The sequence below is a fragment of the Strigops habroptila genome, chromosome 5 (genome assembly GCF_004027225.2).
Source record: "Strigops habroptila isolate Jane chromosome 5, bStrHab1.2.pri, whole genome shotgun sequence".
Classification (NCBI taxonomy): domain Eukaryota; kingdom Metazoa; phylum Chordata; class Aves; order Psittaciformes; family Psittacidae; genus Strigops; species Strigops habroptila.
This window is the reverse complement of record NC_044281.2, coordinates 67,436,692-67,459,985: the sequence shown is the minus strand read 5'-3', so window position 1 is coordinate 67,459,985 and position 23,294 is coordinate 67,436,692. Positions and strand designations below refer to the sequence as shown.

Here is a 23,294-nt window from a genome sequence, read left to right as displayed (position 1 = left end):
CTGATACAGGAAAAGCTGAGACAAGACAGAAACCAGTGGCTGCCACATAGCAGACACTCCGCCCATGGCACCACGGTTGAGGGCAGAAAATCCTGCCAAGAGGGAGTTTGTATAAGGAAGCTGGTTGCAAGCAATGGACTTCACCATCTCTGGCTTCTTTCTTTGGACAACTCCACAACTCAACCCTACTGCACGTGTGCTGGGAGGGATGGGACACAGGCACTGCCTCACTGTGCCACAGTGTTGTTCCTGGCAGCCCCCAGGCAAACCCCACACAGGGGAGAGGGCTCCAGCTCCATGCTGGAGGCTGATGCAGGCATGAGCCCCGTGGGGTGCAGTGCTGCAGCGGCAGAAGAACCCGCTGCACTGGGGCAGCAGCAGAGCACAGATGTGCAAAGTGTGCACAGATCTTAAGGGAAAGAGAGGAGGAATCTGGGCTGGGAAGAACAGTGGGTATTTATCAATACAAAGTCTGTTACAGATCACTTGCCCTCACACAAACACACACACCTTCCTCCAGGCACAGGAGGGCAGGGCCTGGGCCATGAGTCCCTAACACAGTGGGTTGGCTTCCCAGGGAGACTCAGACGCCGGCCACGGTCTGCAGAGGAGTCCCTACTGCTCCACTCAGGAAGCCGCCATCCTCCAGTGCCCAGAGGCCACAGGGTGCTGTCCGGCCTCGGGTAGGTGCAGGCTGAGCACTGGCGGCTCCTCAGGAGCGCTGCGCCCTCAGACGGCTCCTGCGGCCGGCCTTGGCCCCGCGCTGCGCTCCCTTCATCAGGCCCTTGAACTGGCCCTGCATCTTCGCACGCTTCCTGGAGGGAGGAAGGGGCAGGAGGCCGGGTTAGGGTGGGCACTGGGCACACCTAATGCACAGGGATGCTCCACGCTCCATAAGGAGTGGGGCAGAGGCTGCAGGGAGCACCCAAACCCACAAAACACACCCCTCATTGCAAGAAAAAGCAGGATCAAACCCAGGTTTTGGTGTCATTCCTGACCCTGTATCCTTCCTGCTAGCCTCACCTTCTGTTGAGTTTAGATCTGTTGAGCGGGATGTAGGCATAGGGGTCGAGCTGTCCCTTCTTCTTCACGTCACCTTTGCCTTTCTGTGGGAGACAGCGACATGGGAGAAGGTGCAGCACGAGGGGAGATGCATGCGACGCATTCTGGTGCAACCCTGCTGCCCAGCCATGCCAAAGACTATGTTGTAGTGGGGTGCCAATCGAGCACATGGCCCTGGGAGCTGATTTCCCACACAGATGATGCTACAGACACCTGCTGGCCACGGCAAAGGCAGAACAGGGGCTCATGCATGGGCTGGAAACAGGCACTGAGTGTTTGGCAACTCCTCTTGCAGCAGAGATCCCCTCCAGCCTTGGTGCTGCTGGACCAGGTCCCCTGCAAACAAACCATGCTTCCTGCCCCAGCAAAGCCCCCTTCCCCTCCCAACTCTCTGGTCCCCAGCATCCCTCACCTTGGATCTGTACTCTGCACCAAAGGCTGGCTCCTTGTTCAGCTGCCGGTGGATCCCAGAGCCTCCAGCTGGAAAACAGGGAATGCGTGTTGGAAGGGGGTACCCAGGGCTTCCCCTTCCCAGTCCCAGGCTGGGGGAGCTGTTCCTGGTTTTGCCTCCAGCTCTTGGGTGTGAGGACAGCAGAGAAGAGCAGCCATTTCCCACAGCAAAGACCTCTGCTCCAGCTGTCCTGGAGCAGCCCAGCACGATGGGGATGAGGTGCTGGACCCTGTGAGCCCCAGACAGGGCACAGGCAAAGGACTTACCTTTGTACTGAGGGTAGGTCCCAGCCTTGGGTTCCTCATCGTCTGGCTCCTCTCTGAACCGACGCTTCTGGCTTTTTTTCTGCAGAAGGCGGCAGCAGGACCCTGCAGCTCATTTGTCCTCACAGTTCTGCCCTCCCATGGACCCCCAGCCTCCTGCTTCCTCCCATGGGGGCCCAGAGACCTTCCAGACTGCTGCACATGCCCCTGTCCCCAGCCAGCCTCCCACACCCCTCCAAGCAGCTGGTGCTTGGCCACTGTCCCCACCGGCCTCGGGCAGAGTTGCAGCTGCCACGATACAGGCAGGGGTTTGTCACAGCCAAGTCCCCCAGCACCTCCTCAGCACCACGAGCCCCTACTCACACTGCGCAGACCCACGTCTTGCAGCACATCTGCCATCTCCTCGTCTGCTCCTGCAGTACAGGACAAGAGGGTCAGTGCAGGATGCGGGTGCAGGACAGACGCAGTGCTGTGCCAGCCCCTGGAGCGGGCTGCAGGAGCAGGATGCTCCTGCCAAACCAGCGCTGGCGGCCATGTCCCCTCCTGCACCTGCCTGGCGATGGAAGTGGCTAGCTCCCTGGGCGGCAGTGGCCCAGAGGAGAGCCCCTGGGTGTGACACAGGGACATACCAACTTCTGACCCTTCCACCCACATAGAGATGGCAGGAAGAAAACCACCATGAGTACCAGAGCAAGCCTAGCATGGCCCCCTGCCAGCCCAGGCAGTACCTTTGGCTTCATCATCATCCATCTCCTCCTCCTCGTCATGGATGATCAGGCGCCCATCCTCAGACACCTGGAAGTCGTGGCTCACTCCTCTGGCCCGCTTGGGGCCTGGCTTGGTGGCTGCTCACAGAGAGACAGGTCAGGGCCTGGGGAACAACCCACTCCCGGGGGCAGTCATACCCCCTATGGCCCCTGTGCACCACGGCAGCCCCCACCCCACATCCAAAGCTCCACTCCTCACCCAACACCCGCTGAGACACGTTGGGATCCAGGAAGTTGAGGGGCTCATCCTCTTCCCCTTCCTTCAGCCAGGCCTGGCCCTTCTGCCGTGCTTGCTTCCTCCTCTCCTTGCCCCGCTGCCGTTCCTCTTCTTCCTCCTCCTCGTCCTCCGAGTCAGCCAGGATCTCCTCCATGCTGGTCAAAAGGCAGGAAAGATGATGGAAACAGAGCAAGCTCAGGGGGGCAGACCCCAGCCTGCTCCACAACAGCCTTGGAGAGGTCTCCAGCACCCCTAGAGGCACCAGCTGAGCAGATCCAGCACAGAGCCCTCCTTCTTCACCCCATGCCCATCTTCACCTCTCTCCTCTGGGCTGTGCTGCTGGTGCCTCCTCTTCATCTGCACCTGCAGCCGCCTGTCTCAGCGCACGCTGCTTGCGGTTCCGGGCTTCTGCCTTGCGGAGGTTCACCAGAACCTTATGGAACTCAGCCGGGAGCAGCCCCTTCACCAGCTCGAAGCTGAGGAGAGCACAGAGAGCACTCAGCACCCACCTCCTCCCGCACCGCTTCCCAGGGAGCTGCCCTGCTGTCCCAGGAACCCCCAGCTCACCCAAATTTGCGGATGAACTTGGTGAGGAGGTTTCGCAGCTTCATACGGAAGTGGCGTCTCATGTCGTCTGAAAGGTTCCCCACGGCCTCCAGCTGCCAAGACAGAGACCCTCACGACCAAAGCACCCCTGCCCTGGGCACCCAGCCTCTCACCCTTCCCCTGCACGGCCGTCTTGCTCACCCTGCTGCCTCCTCCCCATGCCTACCCCAGGCAGGGCAGAGGGAGCTATCCCTCCTTGGCAAGCTGGTTCATGGAGGTTCTCTGGCAGGTCCATGCCACCATTAGGAGAGAGACCTCCCCACTGCTGCCTCAGCCCCAGAGATCAAGGTTGTGCCCCTGGCTCCCAGTGCAGCTGGAGATGCCCAAGGCAGATCCAGCTCTGTTCCACCACCCTCCTTGGGGCACCCCACACGAGATCTCACCATTCCCTGGACATGCTTGGCCAGCAGCTTGGAGTCCACCAGCAGCAGGGTGACCTTGAGGAAGCCCAGGGCTGCCTTCACCACATCCCTCGTGCGGGAGGCCAGCAGCAGGCAGATGTTCTGCAGGAGCTGCTCCACCACACTCAGTTCCAGGTGATCTGCAACCACAGCGGGGATCAGCCACAGCCAGCCTCGTCCCAGCACCTCCAGCCCTTTGCTGGATGGCTCTGCCTCACCCCCCTGTGCTGTCCCTGTCCCCCAGCCCTCAGGCTCCTGCTCACCTTTGAACTCGAAGAACAGGCGGGTCAGCGCCAGCACCGTGCAGCTGATCATGGTGACTGAGCCTGTGAGCCCCACGTACACCAGGAGCAGGAACCGCTCCATGCCCTCTGCAAGAGGAGGACGACTCAGGCCCATGCTCACCCTGTGACCAGCAGCACCCCTGGCCTGTTTCAGCAGAGTGCTGGGCTGAAATTCAGTGGGTCTGATCCCCCCCAGCCATGGGGCTGAGCAAGCAGAGCAGGAGCTCACCTTGTGGGGTGGGCCCGAAGCGGATGAAGGCATGCCCCATCTCCACAAGCAGCACAAAGGCGTTCTTACGTGCCCCCACTGACACCTCCTTGGTGCACAGGATTACCTGGAGGCACACAGACATGTCACATCACTGCTGCCACCCCTATGGCCAGAATCTGCTGGGTCCCCCCAGGGACCATGCTCACCTCTGGGACTAGGGCGGTGATGAAGGGCTCATGCTCTGCAGAGAGCTGCTTCACGACGTGCAACAGGCACTTCAGCCGGGGCTGGGGAAAGAAACAGCCCAGCGCTGGTACCCACAGGGACGCACACCCGGCAGCAGCCCCATCCCCTCCCCGCTCAGCTGAGCTCCACCACGGCAGCCCTGGCTCTCACCCTCTTGGCCGGGGACGCCGCGCTCTTGAGCGAGTCCAGCAGCGCTGCCTGCAGCTCCTGCAGGTGGGAGCGGACGAAGGCCTGGCAGGGAGCGTGGGGAGCAGCACACACCTCCTCCAGCACGCGGTACGCCTTCTTCTGCATGCTGCGCTCCTTGCTCTGCAGGGACAGCCAACGTGTTATGGCAGCCCCTCACCACGGCGTCTGGGTACCCACAGCACCCCAGGCCACCCAGCAGAGACCTGTCCCCTGTAGCAGCTGCTCAGCCCTGCAGAGCGCGGGTCCAAGCTGGCAGCAAGGTGAAGGTGCCCCACTGCACCCCCTGGGGCTGACTTACCTGGAGGGAAGGCTGGATGGTGCGGTACAGGGAGTCCAGGGACTGCTCATCAGCGTATGGTGCCATTGCCACCACCAGGTCCAGGATGGAGAGTCTACAATAGAGAAGGACATGCAAGTGGGTAACTGCAGCATCACCGACACCGCCTGAGCAAGGTGGGACTCTGGCTGCAAGTCTCACTGGATACACAACAGTGGCAGATCCCACACAAGACAGCACGAGTGCCACAGTGCTGCTCACCAGGCAGCTTTACCCATTAGCACCAGCACCTCGGTGTTACCTGGCAAACTCGGAGCTCTCGGGACTGGTCAGCTTCAGGCTGGCTTTCTGCAGGAACCCACACACCATCTGCAGGGCAGGTACACAGAGCAGGATCAGCACTGCCCAAAGGGATTGCCTTTACAAGAGTTTGCAATCCACCTGCCAAACGCCTTGCCATAGGACTTTTTGGAGACCAGAAGCACGAGCAGGTCCAAAAAGAGTTGGAAAAATTTGCAAAGGGCTTGTGCATGACGCACCAGATATGGCTGCAAGACTGGGAAATCCCAGACTTCTGGCTGGGAAGGGCTCCCTCCCCATGAGGGCAGGAAGGGCTCCTCTCTGATCAGCTGCTTTTTGTCCTCCCCAGTCAGGCACACACTACAGACGCACCAGACTGAGTCTGGCTGGGAGATGCTGACCCAAGCCAGCACAGCCTGCCCCACTGCCCCTCACCTGGGGGTTGGTGATGGTCAGGTAGGCACGGACAGTGTCCAGCACGGAGCGGCGCTGAGCATTGCTGCCTCCATCCTCCTCGGGCTGGCTGTACACGTTGAACAGGATGGGCAGGAAATTTTTGGCAAAGCGACCCACTTCTGCCCGCTCCACATCTAAAGAGAGGATGACAAGGGGTATGGATCAGCATCTCCCCTCTCCAGGTCACCACAGGGGACAAGAACCCACCACGAGGGTCCGTCTCCTCCAACCTGTTCCGCAGCCTTTGTGGATGAGGGTGCGCAAGGCCTGGCACACGGTGGGGCGGAGGTCCGGGCGCTCGCTGATGGCCGTGCCCAGAGTGCGGGCCAGCCCCTTGAAGGCCTCCAGCACGTCCGTGGGGTGGGTGCAGAACCCAGGCAGCAGCGTCCAGACCTGGAAGGCAAAGGGAAAGGTAGGAGCCCAGCACCCTCTGCCCAAGTCACCAAACCCCAGCTTAGCACCACAGGTACACCATGGCAACGCTCCTGGGTGCTTCTCACTACCTGCCACTGCAGCGTGTCATAGATCTTGGCCTCCATGCTCTTCCCAGCCTGGGTAAACTCCAGGGCTGCAGAAGACAAGGGGGAGATGAGATGAACAGAGCAGCAGAGGTGGCAAAGCCCCACTTCACCTCAGGGTATGGAAGGGAGGTCCCACAGAGCACCCTGGGCCTGCAGGACTGCACCCTTTGGGCCCCCCACCGTGCACCCTCCTCACCTCTGCTTTTCAGGGTGGCTGCCAAGGGCAAGAAGTAGCTGGTGAAGAAGCCGAGCCGTGCGCCCTGCACATAGTCCCGCAGCACCGGCAGGAGCCAGCTGCGGGGGAAATCCAGCGTCTCCCTGGGAAAGGAAGGACAGGTCAGGGGAGCGCAGGGCACCACTGGCATCAGCCCCTGTGCACAGGGCACCTCCACCCAGCCCCAAAGCTGGGTACAGGCAGGCTCGGCACAGCCAAACACCTCCAGCACTGCACGGGGACTGAACGGGAACAACAGGCTGCAAAATCCCTGCCCCATGACTGTAACTCACTCCTTGCCATCGATGTCCAGGGGCACAGCTTCCAGCAGCACCTCAGGGCCCATGGTGCTCACAGCAGCTCCCACTGCCTGGTCCACTTCAGCGGTGTAGGGGAAGTGTGGGGAGAGACGCAGGTCACACAGAGACTGGAGACACTGCGGGGATGGGACAGGACGGTCACGGAGGAGCCCCAGAGGCAGCTCTGGCACATGTCTCTCATTATGCCTGCCCAGGGCTGCCAGCTGCCCTGCCTGTCCCTGTGCTGAGCCCCAGAGCCAAACACACCCTGCCCATGCACAGGCAGCACAGTGGGCACTGGGATGGCCCTGCTCCAAAGCTGGAGAGGGCAATGCCCTCTGGAGAGGCACTCCAAAGCTGGAGAGAAAGAGCCCTCTCCAAAGCTGGAGAGGGCACCCCATGGGTGCGTCTGTGCCCTCCCAGCCTGGCTCACCTTCTTCATGATGCGGTGGCACTGCTTCCCACATGTCTCAAAGAAAACCTCCAGCACCCGCAGCACCTCATCCCAGGCTGCATGGAAACGATATGTCAGGCCTTCCTCCACTGATCTGAGGAGAGAGGAGATGGTCACACTGGCAGAGATTGACCCTGCAGTGACCAGGGTGCCCACCAGGCCTGCCAGCCCCCATAAGGGACCAGGCAGGGTGGCTCAGAGGCCCATGGGGACAGCCTCTCCCATGCCACCGCTCCTCACCTGAACATCTTGCACAGGTAGGCAGCAGGGGCTGGGGCAGATGCAGAAACACTGCCCAGGTCCTCCATGTGGGGAGCAACACATTCGCTCAGGAGGGTCTGCAAAGGCAAACAGGGAAAATGGGACAGTAGTGGAGCACAGATCCCTCAGCCTGGCAGGCACAGAGGGGCACAGAACACCCTCGAAGGTCCCAACCCCCTGGGCAGAGCCTCCACAAGGCCCAGAGCAGCCAAGCAGAGAGAGAAACCCATGTGCGGTACCTCCAGGGTCCGCGCCGCTGCTGCCACGACCTGGGAGTGCGGGGAGAGGAAGCAGTTCATGGCAGCAGAGAAGAGCCGGGGCAGGTGAGCCCAGCACAGGTCCTTCTGCAGCCTGGAGAGGAGAGACCAGGCAGGTGAGACACCAAACAGCCGCCTCTCCCCTGCCCCGCCATGTCCCTGCACCCACCTGCCCAGGTTGACGTGCGCCCGCTCCATGGTGGACAGCCAGGTCAGCAGCGGCTGCAGGTCACTCGTGCTGGGCACGTAGTCGTAGAGGGCCTGGAGAAGCAGAGGGAGGGCGGGTGGGTGCCACAGCACTGCCACAGCCGTCCCTCCCCGCAGTGCCAGCCCTCACTCACGGTGATGATCTGGGCGTTGAGCTCAGCCGGCAGGCAGGCCACGCTGGCCTGCGCACTGAAGAGGCTGTGGAAGGCTTGCATGGCACACGCCGTCACCAGCTGCAAAGGACACGGTGTCAGGAAGGGGGGAGCTCTGCTTTGCACCCCCGACCCCAAAGCAGGCTCTGTCCCGGGATGCCCAACACTGCTGTGGCCGTGCCACATCGTTTGCTTCCCTCTTCCACAACAGGCAAACCAGCAAGCACCACCCATCCCAGGCTCCTGTGTTTGTATCCTGCATTTCCAGGCTCCCAGCCAGGACCCGAGGGGGTTCGAGCCCTTCTGGGGTGCAGCTGAGAGGTAAAGGGGCTGTTCCCTTGCCATCCCTGTCATGGGGACACTCACCACGTGGCTGAGGGTCATGACTCGGAGCAAGGTCTCGCAGCAGGTCTTCACCACGGCTGCAGGGAAGCAGGGCAGCAGGTCCCGCAGCAGGGCGAGGACATGCAGTGTGGTGGTCGCCTCCTTGGTGCCTGCGGGAGCACCGCAATGTCTGAGCCTGTGGCACCACCCCATGGCAAAGCCCTGCCTGCGACAGCAATGGGGCTGACCCACAGAGCTGTGGTGAACACCCCCCAACTTCTCGGAAGAGCAGAGCAACACATCTGTCGATGGCTGAGGACCCTCTAAATCACCTCAGGTGCTGCAGAAGCATCTCATACCCTCTCCCTTAATCCCAGGGTGCTGCACCCATTCCCTTCAAGTCTTTATTTTCCAATAGCCACACGCCCTCCCCTCCTCAGCTGCAGACCCCTTGCCCCAGCACCCCACACCTCCAGCTTTTTCAATCTCCTGCACACAGAACTTGGCAGTGGAGGGTGCCGCAGGGTGATGCTCAGGAGCTGCGTCCCCAAACATGAACTCGCTGCCCCTCAGCACAGAGCACACGCCGTACTGCGCCGCCTTCCGCACCTGGGGGAAGGAGAGCCCATGTGGGTAGAAGCCACGGACCCCAGGGGCACAGCCAGCCCCAGAAAGGAGACCCAAAGGCAGTGTCATCCCTTGCCAGGGACACTGAGTGCTCACCTTGGGCTTGGTGTGAACACAGAAGCTCAGCAAGCCGTGATAGACCTGCAGGGTGATGGGGTAGCTCCAGGCTGCCAAGTCCTGCTTCCGCAGCAGTGTGGCCAAGCAAGAGAGGACCTGTAACAAGGGAGCAGCAGAGGCCTTAGCAACACCCCACAGAGACCCTCCTTGTCATTGCAACAACTTCAAGACGAGCACCAGCACCACCCCACAGCAGCAGCCTCGACCCCAGGCTCTCGGCAGCCCTCTGGGCAGAGCTGGCACGGCTGGTTGCCGCTTGGCTACTCACCCATCGCAGGGCAGAGGTGGAGCTGCTGCAGGCCTGCGAGGACACAATACCCGTGAAGGTCTTTGAGGCATCTGAGAACTTTTTTATAAGCACAGGGCTTGGGACCCTGCCGGGAAAAGGGAGCACCTCAGTGGGGTGAGCACTGGGGCAGCTGGTGGCAGTCACACAGGGAACTGCATCCCCAACCAGCCCCGGATGGGTCCTTTCCCCAGCCTGGGAAGGAGGGACCGTGCCAGGCCCTCTGCCATGTCGGGGCCAGGCAGCTCTGCCCACTCCTCTGCCAGCCACTCACCGCTTCAGGACAAGGTTAAGCAGGTAGGTGACAGCAGCCATTGACTCAGGGGACTCCACCACCTCCAGTGTGGTCATCTGGGAGCAGAGGATGGGTGAGTGAGGGGGGAGCGGGACTTCACACCAGGGCAGCCTTTCCCCAGCCCTTGTGGAGTGGGGCAGAAAAGCCAGGAGCAGCCCAACATCACCTCTGCTGAAGGAGGGCCTCAGCTATGAGCACCGCACCTTCCTCCACCAACCCTCCTGAGAGTCCACACGTGGCTGCTGCCAAGAGCAGCTCCGCTCACACCTCCTCCTCACAGCCACCACTCACCAGTGCAGCAAAGTACTCTGTCTCGGTCTCCTTGCCCCCCCGCGAGCGGATCACCTCCGTCACTGCTGCCAGCACAGCGCAGATCTGTGAGCAGCCAGGAGAGCAGGTCAGTGCCCTCAGCCTCACATCTGGGGGGCCGTGTCCACCAGACTCCCCTGCCCCAGCCCTGCTCCTGCCCATACCTCTTTGTGAGCAGCAGAGTTGGATTCCCAGAAGCGCTGCACCTTGCTGAAGGTGACGTTAGTGCAGTCGCTCAGCCCGCTCAGGAAGGTGCCGGAGGACTTCTCCGTGGCGGCTTCTGCAGCACCATCCTCCTCCATACGGAGCTGGGCGCTGTCACTCGTCCTCTCCAAACGCAGGGACCCCGACTGCAGCTCATTGTGCAGCTTCACCGCATCCACCGTCAAATTACTTTTCTCTGCCAGGGTGAAGAGGTGTGTTCAGAACCACGAAGTTGTGTTGTTCCACCGTTCACCCCAAAACCCCCCATCAGCCAGACCCACTTGGCTGGAGCTCATCTCCAGCATGTGGGACACGGATGCTGCCTCCCCCTGATGGCAGAGAGCACACTAACTGGGGAGAGCTCCTCATTCCTATACAAACAAGCCACAGCACAGTCCAGCCACCTCCTCCAATGGAGGAGAGCACCATATCCTCACAAACATGCTCTGCTGTGCCAAGGCTTTAACACTGAGGTGCCTCCTGTTCTCTGCCCCATTTATCTTCTTCTACCTAGAGCCCTGGCAACCAGACAGCCATGGCATATGCTCTACATCCCTCTGGGTCACACACACCAGCTTGCAACCAGCTGCCAGAGGACAGTGTGTGCTGCAAGACACATTTCTGCATCTGCAGGAGGTGGATCCCCTTGGCCGACAGCAGCCAGGCCTGTGAATCTCCAGCCCCTCACTGACTGCGATGCTCTGAGGTTTGCCTTCCCCAGCATGCAGCCCTCTGAAGAGGAGTCTCTGTTAAGTTCCTCCCCACACCAGACAGCGCAGCAGCACTTACAGGTGCGGCCATGAGATTTTGGGAGCCAAATCGCTCCTGCCATGAGCCTGTCAGGACAGTACATATCCCGGCAGCTGCAGGCAGGACCCTGCCAGGGCCCCGGCAGGCCGACAAGCACCGCTGCATACCGTGCCCCATTTCACTCCATAGCCCGGTGTGGCGGTGAAGGCAACGAGGACACGCTCGTTATACCGTGTACTCAGTTCTCCTCCCCGGTTTGCTGCCTCCGCCTCACGGGGCTGTAGCTCGGGGGTCAGCAGCCCTGGTCCCTCCTGCCCCCACCCCAGATATCGGGCACCAGGCACCCAAAGGCTCGTCCCGCCCCCCCCAGCGCCGCTGCATCCCTGCCGGGAAGGGCCGGGCGCAGGCCCGGCAGCCTCCGCTCCGCGCCCGGCGGGGCCCCGCGCTCACCCGCAGGCCGGCTGCAGAAGCGGCTGCGGGCGGCCAGGCGGTGCTGGCGCGTCTCGGGGTTGCTGTCGCTGCTGTGACCCTTCCGCCACCGCTTCAGCTTGGCGGCAGCGCCCGACCGGAGCCTCCCGCCCCGCGCCATGCTGCGCCCGGCTCCACGTGCCGCCGCGCCACGCACACCCCCCCCTTCCGCTTCCGGCGCACGACGCCATCTTGAGTGAGGGCACGGCTGCCCTCAGCGCCACCGGGGCGGGCGGGGACAGGTGTCAGGGAACCGGAGCTGGGTCGCGCCCGGTTGGGGCTCGGAAGGGCGCCGGTCTGACACTGACACACTGACACACTGACACACTGACACACACACACACACACACACATACCCCGCAGGGGTGCAGGCCCCGCCGGTGTGGAACCGCAACACGCGGCCGGTTCCCGCGCACGCACCGTGGCGCGGTGACGTCACGGCCTGAAGGTCGCACCGCCCTTCGCGGCCGCGCCATGCGCTACGTGCGCCTCCGCCTGCCCGCCGGCTTTGTGCATGCGCAGCGCGGGGCGGGAGGGGGCGGAGCTGGCAGCGTCGGTCGCGCGCGGCAGCGGCGTGAGGAGACAGAGAGCGAGAGGAGAGCGCGCGCCGCCGCCCCGCCATGGCCGCCTACCGCCTCGTCCTGGTCCGGCACGGAGAGAGCGCCTGGAACCTGGAGAACCGCTTCAGCGGCTGGTACGATGCCGATCTCAGCCCCGCCGGGCAGCAAGAGGCGCGGCGCGGCGGAGAGGCCCTCCGAGGTACCGGTCACCGGGGAAAGGGGAGGGTGCGGGGGGGATGGGGGGTTAACGGGTAGGCCGTGAGGGGGGCGCGGCCGCCTCGGGCCTCGTGGGGGGGGGGGTTTGCGGCCTTCCGGTGCCGGGGTGTGTCCGCCGGTGCTGGGGGGAGCTTTAGCACCGCGGCGGGAGTATGAGGTAACGGGGGGTGGGGGGCGGTTATCCGGTACCGGTCGCGTCCCCGCCGCCGCTGCCCGGTACCCGCGCGGTGCGGCTGCCGCGCTCGGCGCCTCGCTGGTTGCGTAAGGCCCGGCTCTCACCTCCCCCGTGTCCTGTGTGTCCCCCCCCCCCGCTCCTTCCTGTTCCAGATGCCGGCTACGAGTTCGACATCTGCTTCACCTCGGTGCAGAAACGGGCCATCCGCACCCTCTGGACCGTCCTGGATGCCATCGATCAGATGTGGTTGCCCGTTATCCGAACCTGGCGCCTGAACGAGAGGCACTACGGGGCTCTCACGGGGTTGAACAAGGCTGAGACGGCGGCGAAGCACGGCGAGGCGCAGGTGAAGATCTGGAGGCGCTCGTACGACATCCCTCCTCCTCCCATGCAGTCCGATCACCCCTTCTACAGCACCATCTCCAAGGTAAGACCCATTACTCTTCATCTGTCTTGCTGGGAGGCTCCTAACAGCCACATTAGGTCTCTGCTGGGTTATGGTTTCCTCTACAAGGTCTCTTCTGTCTCTGTTGCAGCAGCCAGGGCAGTTGTGCGTGATGCTGGTTGGCTTTAGGCTGTTTGTCCCGCTCTCTCCCAAGGGAGTTGAACCCCTGGGCATCGCACAGACAGATTCGAATAAGAGGGGATGATACCTCTGTTAATGATTATTACCGTGACCTGTGCATGGAGGTTTGCTTTGGTGTCTTTGCCCAGAGCAAGCAACGTGTGGCTTTCCCTGGGTGGGCCTCAGCCCTGGCTGCAGCCTCAGGCCTCAAAGGTGCTGCTTTGCTTCCAAGCCTGCCTAGCGGGTCCTCAGGTGGAGACTTTGGGGGAGGGACAAAGGCTTTGCCACTGCCTTCCCACACTGCCTGGGGGCGCTGGGCTGGTGCGTGAGCGTGGCTGTGTCCCCCCCAGGACCGCCGCTACGCTGACCTGACAGAGGACCAGCTGCCAACATGTGAGAGCTTGAAGGACACCATCGCCCGGGCTCTGCCCTTCTGGAATGAGGAAATAGTCCCACAGATCAAAGAGGGCAAGCGAGTCCTTATTGCTGCCCATGGCAACAGCCTGCGTGGGATTGTCAAGCACCTGGAAGGTACGTCAGCCCTGCAGGGGTATCACGGGGGTCTCCCTATCCCCCTGGTGTGGGCAGGGCCACAAGTAACGGCACCTCTGTGTCTGCAGGTATGTCAGAAGAGGCCATCATGGAGCTGAACCTGCCCACTGGCATCCCCATCGTCTACGAGCTGGACAAGAACCTGAAACCTGTCAAGCCCATGCAGTTCCTGGGGGATGAGGAGACGGTGCGCAAGGCCATGGAGGCTGTCGCTGCTCAGGGCAAGGTCAAGAAGTGAGGGCGGGCAGCAAGACTAGCACGTAGTAGAGGCCCCCACCACCCCCTCCCCTCTGTGCACACCCCCCACAGCCGTAGGAACTTGGAGCTGCGGAGCTGGAGCAGCTTCCCAGGATTAGCCCTATTCCCTCGGGACCAGGCTTCCCTCTGCAGACAGCCTGGGGCGAGGGGCCGTGCGTGGAGGTCTGTGTGAAAGAGAGTGCTGGCTCTGCCAGGCAGCAACCGCACACCTCTCCTTGCCAAGACCCCAGCCCTGGGGCCCCGTCTGCAGGGGGACGTGCTGAGCGATCCCTCGCCGTGCCAGGCTCCTCTGCTTTGCTTCCCGGCAGCTCTTGTCACCCGGTTACTGTAGTTCTGTTGCTTGGTTTAGTCATCCTGGGAGCAGTGGGGTGAGCACAGCGCAGGCAGCGACCAAGGTGGGGACCCCATCCCCTCGTGGGTTTGTGACTGGGATGTGGGGATGCTGAAGGGATTGTGTTTTGGTGCAAGTGGTACTTGTGACCCTGGACGTAGCTCTGCCAGCCCCTGCTTTAACTTATTGCCTCTGGACACGGGCGAGGGAGGGAGCCTGTCGCCCGGAGGTTCATGTCCACCACATCCTTCCCCCAGCTGAAGCCCATCCCATTCCTGCTGGTGAATCGGATATGTCACTGTCCCCACCTCACCCGTGTGTACGTGGCCCTGTCGCTGTGGCCTCCCTCTCTGCCAGCGCTGTGAGCCTGGGGCCGTGGGGGGGCCTGTAACTGTCCAACATTAGCAGCTGTCTTGTTCTACTTCAATAAAGGAGTAATGCGCAATAACGGGGTGTCTGAGCGTTGCTGTGCCGGGCGCGGGGGGCTCCCTCCCTGCCCTGCCCGGCACCGCGTGTGTGTGAGGCAGCAGTTGGGAGCCAAGCTCAGCACCACAATCCGGCCCAAGGGTGACACCCAGCCCCTGATCTGTGGTTTTGGGGCACACCCAGAGGCAGGGAGGGCACGTGTGGCTGCAGGATATGCAGCGCCCTGAGCTGAGCGCAGCCCCCCCACGCCAGTTATCAGGGCAGGGACATGAGCTTTCCCTGCATATGGAAACCCGGTGAGACAAATGCTCAGAGCTCCAGGGTGTTCACATCACTGTGGCAGCATTGCCGGGCTGGGAAGATGTGCTTCCTCATGGCACGGTGCTGTGGAAGCTGCCCCATAGCAGCTCCTCTATGGGAGCCAGAGCAGCCTGTGTGCAGCCCCGGCCACCCCTCTGGGCTGTAACTGGGCAGAGCACAGAACTCTCAAAAAGTATTTATTATCTGAAAGCCGAAAATCCATCCTGCCAGCGAGGGCCTGGCCAGGCCTCCCCCTTGGCCGGGGGTTGCTCCAGCCCTGCCGCCCCTCATCCAGCAGGTCCCCTCAGTGCTGCTAGGTCTGCAGGAACTCGGGCTGCACACGGGCCACCTTACGGAATTCCTTGGTGTGTGTCCGCGGGCACTGCATCTCGCACCAGCTGACGGGCACCATCTGCATCCCTGGGACACCGTATGTCAGGGATTCCTCTTACTGAAACCAGGCTCCTCCACGCGGCAAGGGAGGAGGAAAGGGAAGGCAGGCGGGAGGCAGCACTGCCAGGTCCCTACCTGCCTCGCTGCGTGCCGCCACGACACCCAGCTCATTCTCCGCTGTGCTCAGCAGGTAGTTGGACTGCGAGTCCCCCAGCGAGATCTGCTCAGACACAGGTTAAGGGAAAGGCCCCCCCAAAGGAGGTTCCAAACCCGCTGTCCCTGGCAGTGAGGGAAAAGGATACGACTTTGGCCAGGACTATGTCACCGGGGCGGAAACTCTTGTACACCTCTACCTGCATGGGAGAGAGCAGGCAGAACCGTGCAGTGTGTCGGGGTGCTTGTGAGCAGTGGGACAGGTGCCCCCCACCAGCAGAAAGCAGGGCAGCTGCAGCAGCACCGGCAGCGCCTCACTGACCTTATCTTTCTCTGTGGCTCGAATATCTTCTTTCCTGAAAAAGGAGACGGAGGGATCTGAGTGCCAGCAGATGAAGGCGACTCTGCAGCCCGCACCAGGAGCTGCCCCGGCCTCCCTGGGTGCTCCCAGGACACGCTGGATGCCTGCCCGGTGCTCGGGGCAAAGATCCCGCCAGGACAGCTGCCGCACTGCCCAGCAAAGCCTTCCCCCTCCCTGAGGATGGGGCGCTTGGGCACCCCAACTTGTGGGGAACCAGCCCTCTCCCTACCGTATGGTGCCCCGGAAGGTGGATTTCAGTGGTGTGGAGCCAATGTACAGGATGTGCACCTTAGCAAAGCGAGAGTTAATGCTGCAAACCTGCCGGGAGGAAGATGGGAATCAGTGCCAGCAAAGGCCTGCTCTCACCCTGGAGAGCAGGGAAACAGGGAAAGGGCAGAGTGCAGGCAGGACAGGGCTCTATGTGGGGAGCTCATCTCTCACTCGGCCTCCTCCTTGTGACCAAACAAGTAGTGGAGGTGGGATGCCCAGTGAGGAAGACAGTGCTTGTGCAACTCAAGACGCATGAATAAGGCAAAGACCTGCTGTGATCCCAGTCCCTCTCCCACCATAAGGAAACTAATGCCTGGTCAGTGCCACCCTCTCTCGAAGCTGTCGCAGGCACTGCCCTCCATGTACCCTGCCCCAGAAAGAGCTCTGGAAGGGAGAGCAAAGCAGCACCTCCCCTCAGCCCACCTCAGGCAGGCACCATTGAGAAGGAGGTGTCCCCCCATGCCAATATCTGCCTCCTTTGAGAGCGAGGGACCCAAGGGCGCCAGCAGGCTCCCTCTGCCTTGCTGGGGTTCATGCAAAGGGTACTGACGAGCTCAGGGGCTTCTCGTCCCACCCCGAATGTGCGCAGGAACTAAGGTCAGCACAAGGCAGAGCGAACAAACACTGTGCAGTTTGCCACCACCGTGCGCTGTCACCCTACCTTGCATGTCACCACGGCCCCCACGTCGGGCAGGAGCTGGGGATCACTGTCTCTCACCACGGACACAATGGGCAGCTGCCGGGCAGCACACACGAGGGTTAGCTCGGGGCACAGCATCCCGGCAGGCACCGGCCAAACCCCACCGGAGCTCCGCTGGGAATGGGCAGCGCAGCCTCGGTGCCCCGCCGCGGGCTCCGGGGCAGAGCGCCATGCGCCGCTCCGTGCTCACCCCGCTCTCCTCGCTCGTCTTCTCCAGGCACCCAGCCAGCGAGGAGAAGATGAAGCCGTGCCGGGTGTAGGTCCCGCTGCCGGCCGTGGCCTCCTCCGTGCTGCATAGCCGCTCGCCTGAGGGGCAGGCTCACACTGCCACGGCACCTCCCGCGCCGGGGGTCCCGCACCGCCCCGCTCCCGGCCGGCCCAACGCGGCGGGGCAGCGCCACCCCGGGGCACCCCCCTCCCGCGCTCCTCCCCCGGGCACCCACCGCCGCCCCGGGCTGCCCAGACCCGCACTCACCGGGTACGCAGTACCGTGCGGGCGTCGCCATGTTTGCCGCCGGGAGTGCACTCGAAGAAAACCCTCACCCTATTGGCCCCCGTTAGCATTGCCGCGATGTAAGCGGCGCAGCTATTGGTTCTTCCATATCCGTGAGCGCGCTGCCCGCTGGGAGTTGTAGTCCAGCGCCGGCTGTGGACGCGTCCCGGCATGCTCGGCGCGCAGGCGCAGTGCGCGGGGCGGCGGGCGCTGGCCGTGGAGCGGCGGGCGCCGGGCATGGAGGCAGCGGGCGGCGGGGCGCGGGCGGCAGGTCTGCTCCGGGGGGGCACGGCGGGGGGGGGGGGGGGACGGGGACACCTGCCGCCCTGGGGGTGCTGCGGGGCTGGGAGGCGATGGGGGGATGCTGTGGGTCCGGAGGGTCCGGGGTGCTGCGGGGCGCTGGATCTGAGTGTTGTGGGGCTGAGGGGTTTGTGCTGCTGGTATAGGCAGCCTCTGCGTGGTGGGGTTGGGTGCCACAGGGCGGCTTTGCCGCTGGGTGCCACAGGGGGGTGCCGCAGGGTCGGGTGGCTCTTTCAGGAGCAGGGTGCTGGCTGTGCTTGGGGTAGGGCCGAATGTGAGGTCCCCCAGCCCTAGGCTGTGCTAGTGGGTGCTCACTGCTCCATTGGGGTGTGGGGAGGGCCGTGGGCTGGAGCCCCAGAGGTGACTGGGCCGGGGGGGTGCCTGGATCTGCTGGAGCCTCACCCCTGCGGCTGTGCTGCTGTCTGCAGGCAGGTGCCTGGGGACAGAGCCGGGTCCAGCCCCTGCCTGGGGTCCCTGCTCAGAGCTGGTGTCAGGGAGGAAGCTCCCTGAGGGGCAGGAGATGCTCTGTGGAGGGATGGGCTGACCCGAGACCTGCTGCTGCTGCAGCAGTTTCTGTTGTCACATTGAGGGCATGGGATGTGTGCCACCCAAAGGCTGCACAGCAGGAAGTTGTTGCTCTACTTTACACCTGATGTGTTTCAGAGGAAAGCTCTTGGCAGAGTCAAGGGGAAGTGTGGCGGAGGAGGTGGCACTGGGGTTTGCGTATCCCACCTCTTCCTTACCAAGGAACAGGAAACCTGCGCAGGAGCCATGCTTGTGACCTGGGGTGGGCTGGTGGGGCTGGTGTCCTTGTGTCCAGCTGCTCCCAGCCTTGCTCAGCCCCGCACTCATCTGGCAGGGCAGAGAGGAGCCTCTGGCTCTTTTGGACAGCCCACCTGGGTGCTGCAGCCCCTGCCTTTACCCTTCCTGCTGCTCCCTGGGGACTGTGCAGTGGCTATGGCAGCACAGGGAGCTGATCCCCGCTGGGAGGACTCCGCCGTGTGGCACCACTGCCTGGCACTGTGCCAAGGTGAACACTTGGCCCAGGCTCAGAACGTGCCTTGGCAGGACCCCGGGGCAGCCTCGCTGCTTAATATTGATGGGCAGTGCCTGCCCGGAGGCCCCAGCCCTGCAGATCACTTTCCCTGTTTATGGGCTGGATCGGGTTCCTCCTCACTCCCAGTGCAGCTCGTGGGGGTGCTGAGGGGCTCCGCAGGCAGGGGAGCACCGCACAGCATCGCCTCGGCTTGGGGCTGCCACTGGGCTGCTCCTCTGCTGGTGCATGGTATTGTCCAAGGATCCAGGTGAGGGGAAGGAGGAAGTGCTGGGACTCTCTGAGTGGGGCAGAGTGGCCTCTGCAGTTTGGTCCAGAGGTTGAGGAGCAGCATCCAGGCCCTGCTTTTTGGGGGTGAAGAGAGGGACTAGGAGAGATAAAGTAATACTGGTCTGGCTTGTCCACATACGTCTTGTGTGTGTTCCCCCATTCCCAAACCTGTCGGGAAGGGCTGGGTCTGGGATCATCCCTGGAACTGGCCCAGCATCCCAGATGCTCTGGTGCCTTCTCTGGTTTCCTCTGAGTCAGACTCTCCGTGTCGCTCCCCGGCCCCCTCCCCGCTGGGAAAGACGAGATGAGACCAGAGAGCACCTGAGCCCAGACGCCGAGGGGCCTGTGCCCCCTGCTCCATGCACAGCGCTGTCCCGGCCACAGTGGCCCCACAGTCTCCAGGAGCCTGGGCTCAGCTCCGCGGGCTCTGCATCCTTGTGCAGGGTGAAGGACAGGCCCCTGCTGTGCTGCGCGGCTGCCAGCAGCACGTCGTGGAGGGGCAGCAGGGCCCGCTCACGCTGAGCTCTCCCTGCAGGTGCGGGACGGCAGGGATGAGGAGCCGGCAGCGGGTGTTTGCGGCGGCGATGCGCCTGCTGCTCCGGTGCCTGCGGCTGGGCCGGCGGCGGCGCTGCACGCTGGTGCGGCAGGCGGAGCAGCTCTGGCGCTACGGGCACCTCTGCCTCCGCTCCCTGCTCTACAACTCCTTCACCAACGGCGACGTGGTGCTCGACTCCCTCTTCGAGCCCGTCTACTGGCTGGTGGACCACGTCACCCGCTGGTTCGGCGTGGTGAGTACCCTCACGGGGCTCCGGGGACTGGGGTGAGTGCGATGCTGGGGCAACTGAGCCTCAGGGCTGCCTGTGCCTTAGGCAGGAAGGGAGCGGGACCTCAGTGTGTTGTTCCGATTGGTTTCCTGTGGCTACATCCTGCCTGTGCCTCTCCCCAGGCAGCGGGGGCAGGCGCTGCGGTGACACAGGCCCCGTTCACACAGGTGTTTGTGGCACTGGTGATTGGGCTGACGAGCTCCGTCGTGGCCATCGTGTACATCTGCCTCCTGCCCCTCATCCTGCAGACCTACACGCCTGCCTGGATCTGCTGGCACCTCGCCTACGGGCACTGGAACCTCATCATGATCGTCTTCCACTACTACATGGCCATCACCACCTCACCCGGGCACCCACCGCAGGTGAGGCACCGACCGGCAGCGCAGCCTCTGCTGGCTGGGTGCTGGGGATCAGCTATGGGCAAAGGCTGGGAACAGATAAACCAGCCTGGTGGTGGGGTTGCAGGCTGCCTCCAGGTGGGAGCAGTCAGGCTGGGTGAGGAGGTGGTGGTGGGCTCACAGGGGAGGTGAGGAGCATGGAGAACAGGGGATGGGTGCAGGGCTTGGGTGCACAAATCATTTCTGACCTGTGCACAGGCCAAGGACGATCTCACCGGCGTCTCCATCTGCAGGAAGTGCATTGCTCCCAAGCCTGCTCGCACCCACCACTGCAGCATCTGCAACAGGTAGGGCCCACCTCAGCACTCAAGGCAGCCTCTCTCCTTGCCCCCTGCAACACTGTGAGTCTGGGGCCCCCTCCTCTCTGCTCTGCTGGCTTCTTGCCTTGTCTCTTGCACAGCCTGCAGGGCTGGGGGCTGCCTGCCCCCTCCCAAACACGGTGCTTGTGCTGACGCTGGTGCTGCTCTTCTCCCTCCCAGGTGTGTGCTGAAGATGGACCACCACTGCCGTATCCTTCTGCAGTACTAACCCATGGCACTCTCCCGGGGGGAGCTGGCCCTGCTTCCCCCTTCTCTCTGTGCCCTGCACCTTTCCTGAGCCAGCCAGCAAGGGGAAAGGGTGCTGGGGACCAGGCCCAGAAGAACCACTCTGTCCCTGGGTTGGGTTTGGACCCATGGTTTGTCACCATTATATACCCTTAACGCCAGAGGCAGCCTGGCTAAACAACTGTGTGGGCCACTACAACCACCGCTACTTCTTCTCCTTCTGCCTGTTCATGACCATGGGCTGCATCTACTGCAGCATCAGCGGCTGGGAGATGTTCCGGGACGCCTATGCAGCCATCGAGGTGAGCCGGCAGCCCCAGCCCTCACCCTGCCGTGCACCGGGGCTGCCTGGGCTGCCCCGGCTGAGCTTGCAGCACAGGGCTGGCCAGGCCCGGCCTTGTCATGATGTTGCTTCCCCTCTCCTTCCTCCTGCGAGGCCCCCAGCTGCCCTGGTCCTGCGGGGGGTGAGGGGGAAAGGCCCCTCCTCTGAGACACGTAACTGGTGTCCTGTTTTCCACCCCTTAGAGAATGAAACTGCTTGAGAAGGAGAGACTGCAGGTGGCTGCCAACCAGGTGGGACATCCCAGCCCCGCAGCTGCTGCAGGCAGCGTGGAACAGAGCTGCCCTGCGGGCTGGGTCCTGCCTGGGCCCTGCTCTCAGTGAGCACCCTGCAGCCAGAACCAGCCCCTGTGCTCAGAGAGCTGGGGCTGGTCGGGCAGCTCTGCTATGGGCACTGCCTCCAGCAGCTTGGGCTCTGCTTCCCTGTGCACCCAGCTCCCAGGGGCTTTGGCTGGTGGCAGCTGCTTGGCATGCACTGCTCAGGCCTTGCTGCCCCGGGGAAGCTGCAGCAGTGCGTACACATCTCACCCCGAGCATCTGGTGTGGTGTCCCACGGCTGCTCCCTGCCCCTTTACCTCCAGCCCCCTGCTTCTCACTGATGTGCCAGCTCTCATGTGTCTCGTGTCTGTCTCGGGCTGCCTCCTCATCACCCTGGCTGTTGTGTTTGGTTCCAGCTCTGCATCAGCGAGGGGTGCAGCAGTCCCCTTCTGCCTTCAAGCTACAGAGCAGTTTGGCTAATCTGCCCCTCTCTGATCCTTTTTCAGACGTACTACCAGACCCCACCACCCACCTTCTCCTTCCGCCAGCGAGCCTTCCACAAGAGCGTGGTCTACGTCTGGGTCCTGTGCAGGTAAGGGGGCCCGGGGCAAAGGTGTGGGGGAAAGCAACGTGCAGCCCCCTGCCCCATGACACTGCTCCCCCTCTGCTTCCCCAGGGCTCTTGCACACATGTCCCTGCCCTGCCAGCTCTTGGGCCACCGAGGAGAGATTTTGGCTCTCCCACAGGGGAGTAGCTGTGCTGACCCATCTATGCAGTTGTAGGTGCAGGGAGGCAGCTTTAGCCCTGTGTCACCAGAGAGGGGAACTTGTGTGCAGCCTGCTGTCCCTTGCCCTCCCCAGCTCGGTGGCGTTGGCCTTGGGTGCTCTGACGCTGTGGCACGCTGCCCTCATCACCCGCGGGGAAACCAGCATCGAGCGGCACATCAACAAGAAGGAGAGGCAGAGGCTGCAGAAGAAGGGCAAGGTGAGCACAGCCTGCTGAGCACGGCGCTGGCCAGGCCACAGCCAGCCCTCATGTGTGTCTCCTTGGCCTGCAGCTCTTCAGGAACCCCTACAGTTACGGCAGCTGGGATAACTGGAAGGTGTTCCTGGGTGTGGACATGCCAAGGTAAAGACACAGGGATGCCCCTGCCCGGGAAGGCGGTGGCTCAGCGGCACATGGGGGTGTTGGGACACTGGGGGTCTCCTTGAGCAGAGCAGGACAGCAACCATCCTGTGCTGGGCACTGCTCCGGGCTTTGCAAGGCACAGAGCACCTGGGCATCAGCTGTATTGTGGCTCCTCAGCCCTGCCCTGTGGCAGGTTCTGGTGTACCCAGCACCCCTGCGCCAAGAGAGTCCTGGTGGAGGAGCTCAGTCAGCATCACATCTCAGGGCTGCGGCTCACAGCCCTGGCTTCACTCTGCAGAGCTGAGCAGCACCAACACACTTCAGTATGTTTGCTGTGGCCTCACTCCTGTCTCCACAGGCACTGGCTCACCCGTGTCCTGCTGCCCTCTCCTCACCTGCCCCACGGGACAGGCCTGAGCTGGGACCTGCCTCCCTGCGTGGCTGAGCAGCACGCACCGCTCCTGTCCATCTGAGGCACGGGTGCTGTGGACATCCCTCCCTGCGGGCAGGGGAGCACCCAGGGGACCCGCTCCGCCACTGCAGCGGAGTCCTTCCGCCTTGGATCCGAGCATGAGGCAGAAGGTGGGTGCTGGCACACATCGCTCACCGGAGCCACAGCAAATAGTGGACAATGCTGGTGCACGGACGCTGCTCTCCGGGCTCCCTGGTGGCTGCAGGCAGCCCTGGGAAAGGCGGCAGGGCTGCTGCACCCTGCCCCAGCCGAGGGGGCTGCCCTCACAGCACAGGCACTGTGTGTATGGTACCAGCGGGGTGCGGGCCAGCACACAGCAGGGCTCGGCTCTCCGGCAGGGCTGGGCACAGAGGATGCACCCCTGGCCCTGAGCACGCCCCAGGAGCCTTTTTAAGACCATCCAATAAATATTGTTTTTTAAAGGGAGCCTGGCTCTTTTCCCTGGTGGGAGGCACAGACTGCTGGGGACTGGGGAGGA

At 63.0% G+C, this 23,294-nt stretch overlaps 4 protein-coding genes across 14 annotated transcripts; 2 read left to right on the top strand and 2 right to left on the bottom strand.

Annotated features, from left to right (window-relative positions):
• Window positions 1-438: 438 nt before the first annotated feature.
• On the bottom strand, window positions 439-11,623 carry RRP12 (ribosomal RNA processing 12 homolog). The gene is made up of 34 exons (XM_030486846.1): window positions 11,458-11,623; window positions 10,218-10,453; window positions 10,036-10,119; window positions 9,724-9,800; window positions 9,432-9,537; window positions 9,143-9,259; window positions 8,890-9,028; window positions 8,462-8,589; window positions 8,078-8,176; window positions 7,906-7,997; window positions 7,719-7,830; window positions 7,459-7,556; window positions 7,198-7,312; window positions 6,759-6,901; window positions 6,448-6,569; window positions 6,234-6,298; window positions 5,961-6,123; window positions 5,710-5,864; window positions 5,276-5,343; window positions 4,996-5,089; window positions 4,659-4,817; window positions 4,469-4,549; window positions 4,281-4,386; window positions 4,031-4,138; window positions 3,750-3,907; window positions 3,328-3,419; window positions 3,078-3,236; window positions 2,743-2,915; window positions 2,505-2,621; window positions 2,140-2,189; window positions 1,780-1,858; window positions 1,475-1,542; window positions 1,024-1,106; window positions 439-815 (listed from the first exon to the last, which is right to left on the bottom strand). The coding sequence occupies exons 1-34, from the start codon at window positions 11,594-11,596 to the stop codon at window positions 713-715; spliced, it is 3,888 nt and encodes a 1,295-aa protein (XP_030342706.1). The 5' UTR covers window positions 11,597-11,623; the 3' UTR covers window positions 439-712.
• Window positions 11,624-11,843: 220 nt separating this feature from the next.
• Window positions 11,844-14,580, top strand: PGAM1 (phosphoglycerate mutase 1). Its single transcript, XM_030486861.2, has 4 exons — window positions 11,844-12,234; window positions 12,579-12,853; window positions 13,342-13,522; window positions 13,612-14,580. Exons 1-4 carry the CDS (start codon window positions 12,096-12,098, stop codon window positions 13,779-13,781), a joined length of 765 nt encoding a protein of 254 aa, XP_030342721.1. The 5' UTR covers window positions 11,844-12,095; the 3' UTR covers window positions 13,782-14,580.
• Window positions 14,581-15,042: 462 nt separating this feature from the next.
• On the bottom strand, window positions 15,043-17,299 carry EXOSC1 (exosome component 1). 4 transcript variants are annotated; one of them, XM_030486862.1, is made up of 8 exons: window positions 17,211-17,299; window positions 16,926-17,041; window positions 16,697-16,771; window positions 15,995-16,083; window positions 15,727-15,760; window positions 15,554-15,604; window positions 15,387-15,474; window positions 15,043-15,278 (listed from the first exon to the last, which is right to left on the bottom strand). In XM_030486862.1, exons 1-8 carry the CDS (start codon window positions 17,239-17,241, stop codon window positions 15,172-15,174), a joined length of 591 nt encoding a protein of 196 aa, XP_030342722.1. In that variant the 5' UTR covers window positions 17,242-17,299; the 3' UTR covers window positions 15,043-15,171. The 4 variants fall into 4 exon arrangements, with proteins under 4 accessions (XP_030342722.1, XP_030342723.1, XP_030342724.1 ...); XM_030486863.1 differs by having other exon boundaries at window positions 15,387-15,471; XM_030486864.1 differs by having other exon boundaries at window positions 15,995-16,053; window positions 16,754-16,771.
• A 1,728-nt stretch (window positions 17,300-19,027) lies between these two features.
• ZDHHC16 (zinc finger DHHC-type palmitoyltransferase 16) lies at window positions 19,028-23,242 on the top strand. Of its 8 annotated transcripts, none has more exons than XM_030486857.1 (10): window positions 19,028-19,640; window positions 19,925-20,038; window positions 20,273-20,361; window positions 20,554-20,582; window positions 20,788-20,921; window positions 21,145-21,192; window positions 21,723-21,808; window positions 22,077-22,200; window positions 22,274-22,344; window positions 22,703-23,242. In XM_030486857.1, the coding sequence occupies exons 1-10, from the start codon at window positions 19,212-19,214 to the stop codon at window positions 22,815-22,817; spliced, it is 1,239 nt and encodes a 412-aa protein (XP_030342717.1). In that variant the 5' UTR covers window positions 19,028-19,211; the 3' UTR covers window positions 22,818-23,242. The 8 variants fall into 8 exon arrangements, with proteins under 8 accessions (XP_030342717.1, XP_030342712.1, XP_030342718.1 ...); XM_030486852.1 differs by having other exon boundaries at window positions 19,844-20,038; XM_030486858.1 differs by lacking the exon at window positions 21,145-21,192 and having other exon boundaries at window positions 19,844-20,038; window positions 20,308-20,361.
• The last annotated feature ends 52 nt before the right edge of the window (window positions 23,243-23,294 follow it).

What these genes read in the sequence shown, in the direction of transcription:
- PGAM1 (XM_030486861.2), top strand. Translation starts at nt 12,096, where the DNA reads ATGGCCGCCTACCGCCTCGTCCTGGTCCGGCACGGAGAGAGCGCCTGG. An exon ending in TCTACAGCACCATCTCCAAG is followed by an intron (nt 12,854 to 13,341) that starts GTAAGACCCATT and finishes TGTCCCCCCCAG; the next exon opens with GACCGCCGCTACGCTGACCT. An exon ending in GATTGTCAAGCACCTGGAAG is followed by an intron (nt 13,523 to 13,611) that starts GTACGTCAGCCC and finishes CTGTGTCTGCAG; the next exon opens with GTATGTCAGAAGAGGCCATC.
- RRP12 (XM_030486846.1), bottom strand. Translation starts at nt 11,596, where the DNA reads ATGGCGCGGGGCGGGAGGCTCCGGTCGGGCGCTGCCGCCAAGCTGAAG. An exon ending in CTTCTGCAGCCGGCCTGCGG is followed by an intron (nt 10,454 to 11,457) that starts GTGAGCGCGGGG and finishes TCACCCTGGCAG; the next exon opens with AGAAAAGTAATTTGACGGTG. An exon ending in GAGAGCTCCGAGTTTGCCAG is followed by an intron (nt 5,090 to 5,275) that starts GTAACACCGAGG and finishes TCTCTATTGTAG; the next exon opens with ACTCTCCATCCTGGACCTGG.
- EXOSC1 (XM_030486862.1), bottom strand. Translation starts at nt 17,241, where the DNA reads ATGGCGACGCCCGCACGGTACTGCGTACCCG. An exon ending in GGGCCGTGGTGACATGCAAG is followed by an intron (nt 16,084 to 16,696) that starts GTAGGGTGACAG and finishes TCCTCCCGGCAG; the next exon opens with GTTTGCAGCATTAACTCTCG. An exon ending in ACCTTCCGGGGCACCATACG is followed by an intron (nt 15,761 to 15,994) that starts GTAGGGAGAGGG and finishes CTCCTTTTTCAG; the next exon opens with GAAAGAAGATATTCGAGCCA.
- ZDHHC16 (XM_030486852.1), top strand. Translation starts at nt 19,212, where the DNA reads ATGCACAGCGCTGTCCCGGCCACAGTGGCCCCACAGTCTCCAGGAGCC. An exon ending in GAAGATGGACCACCACTGCC is followed by an intron (nt 20,583 to 20,787) that starts GTATCCTTCTGC and finishes CGCCAGAGGCAG; the next exon opens with CCTGGCTAAACAACTGTGTG. An exon ending in ACGCCTATGCAGCCATCGAG is followed by an intron (nt 20,922 to 21,144) that starts GTGAGCCGGCAG and finishes TCCACCCCTTAG; the next exon opens with AGAATGAAACTGCTTGAGAA.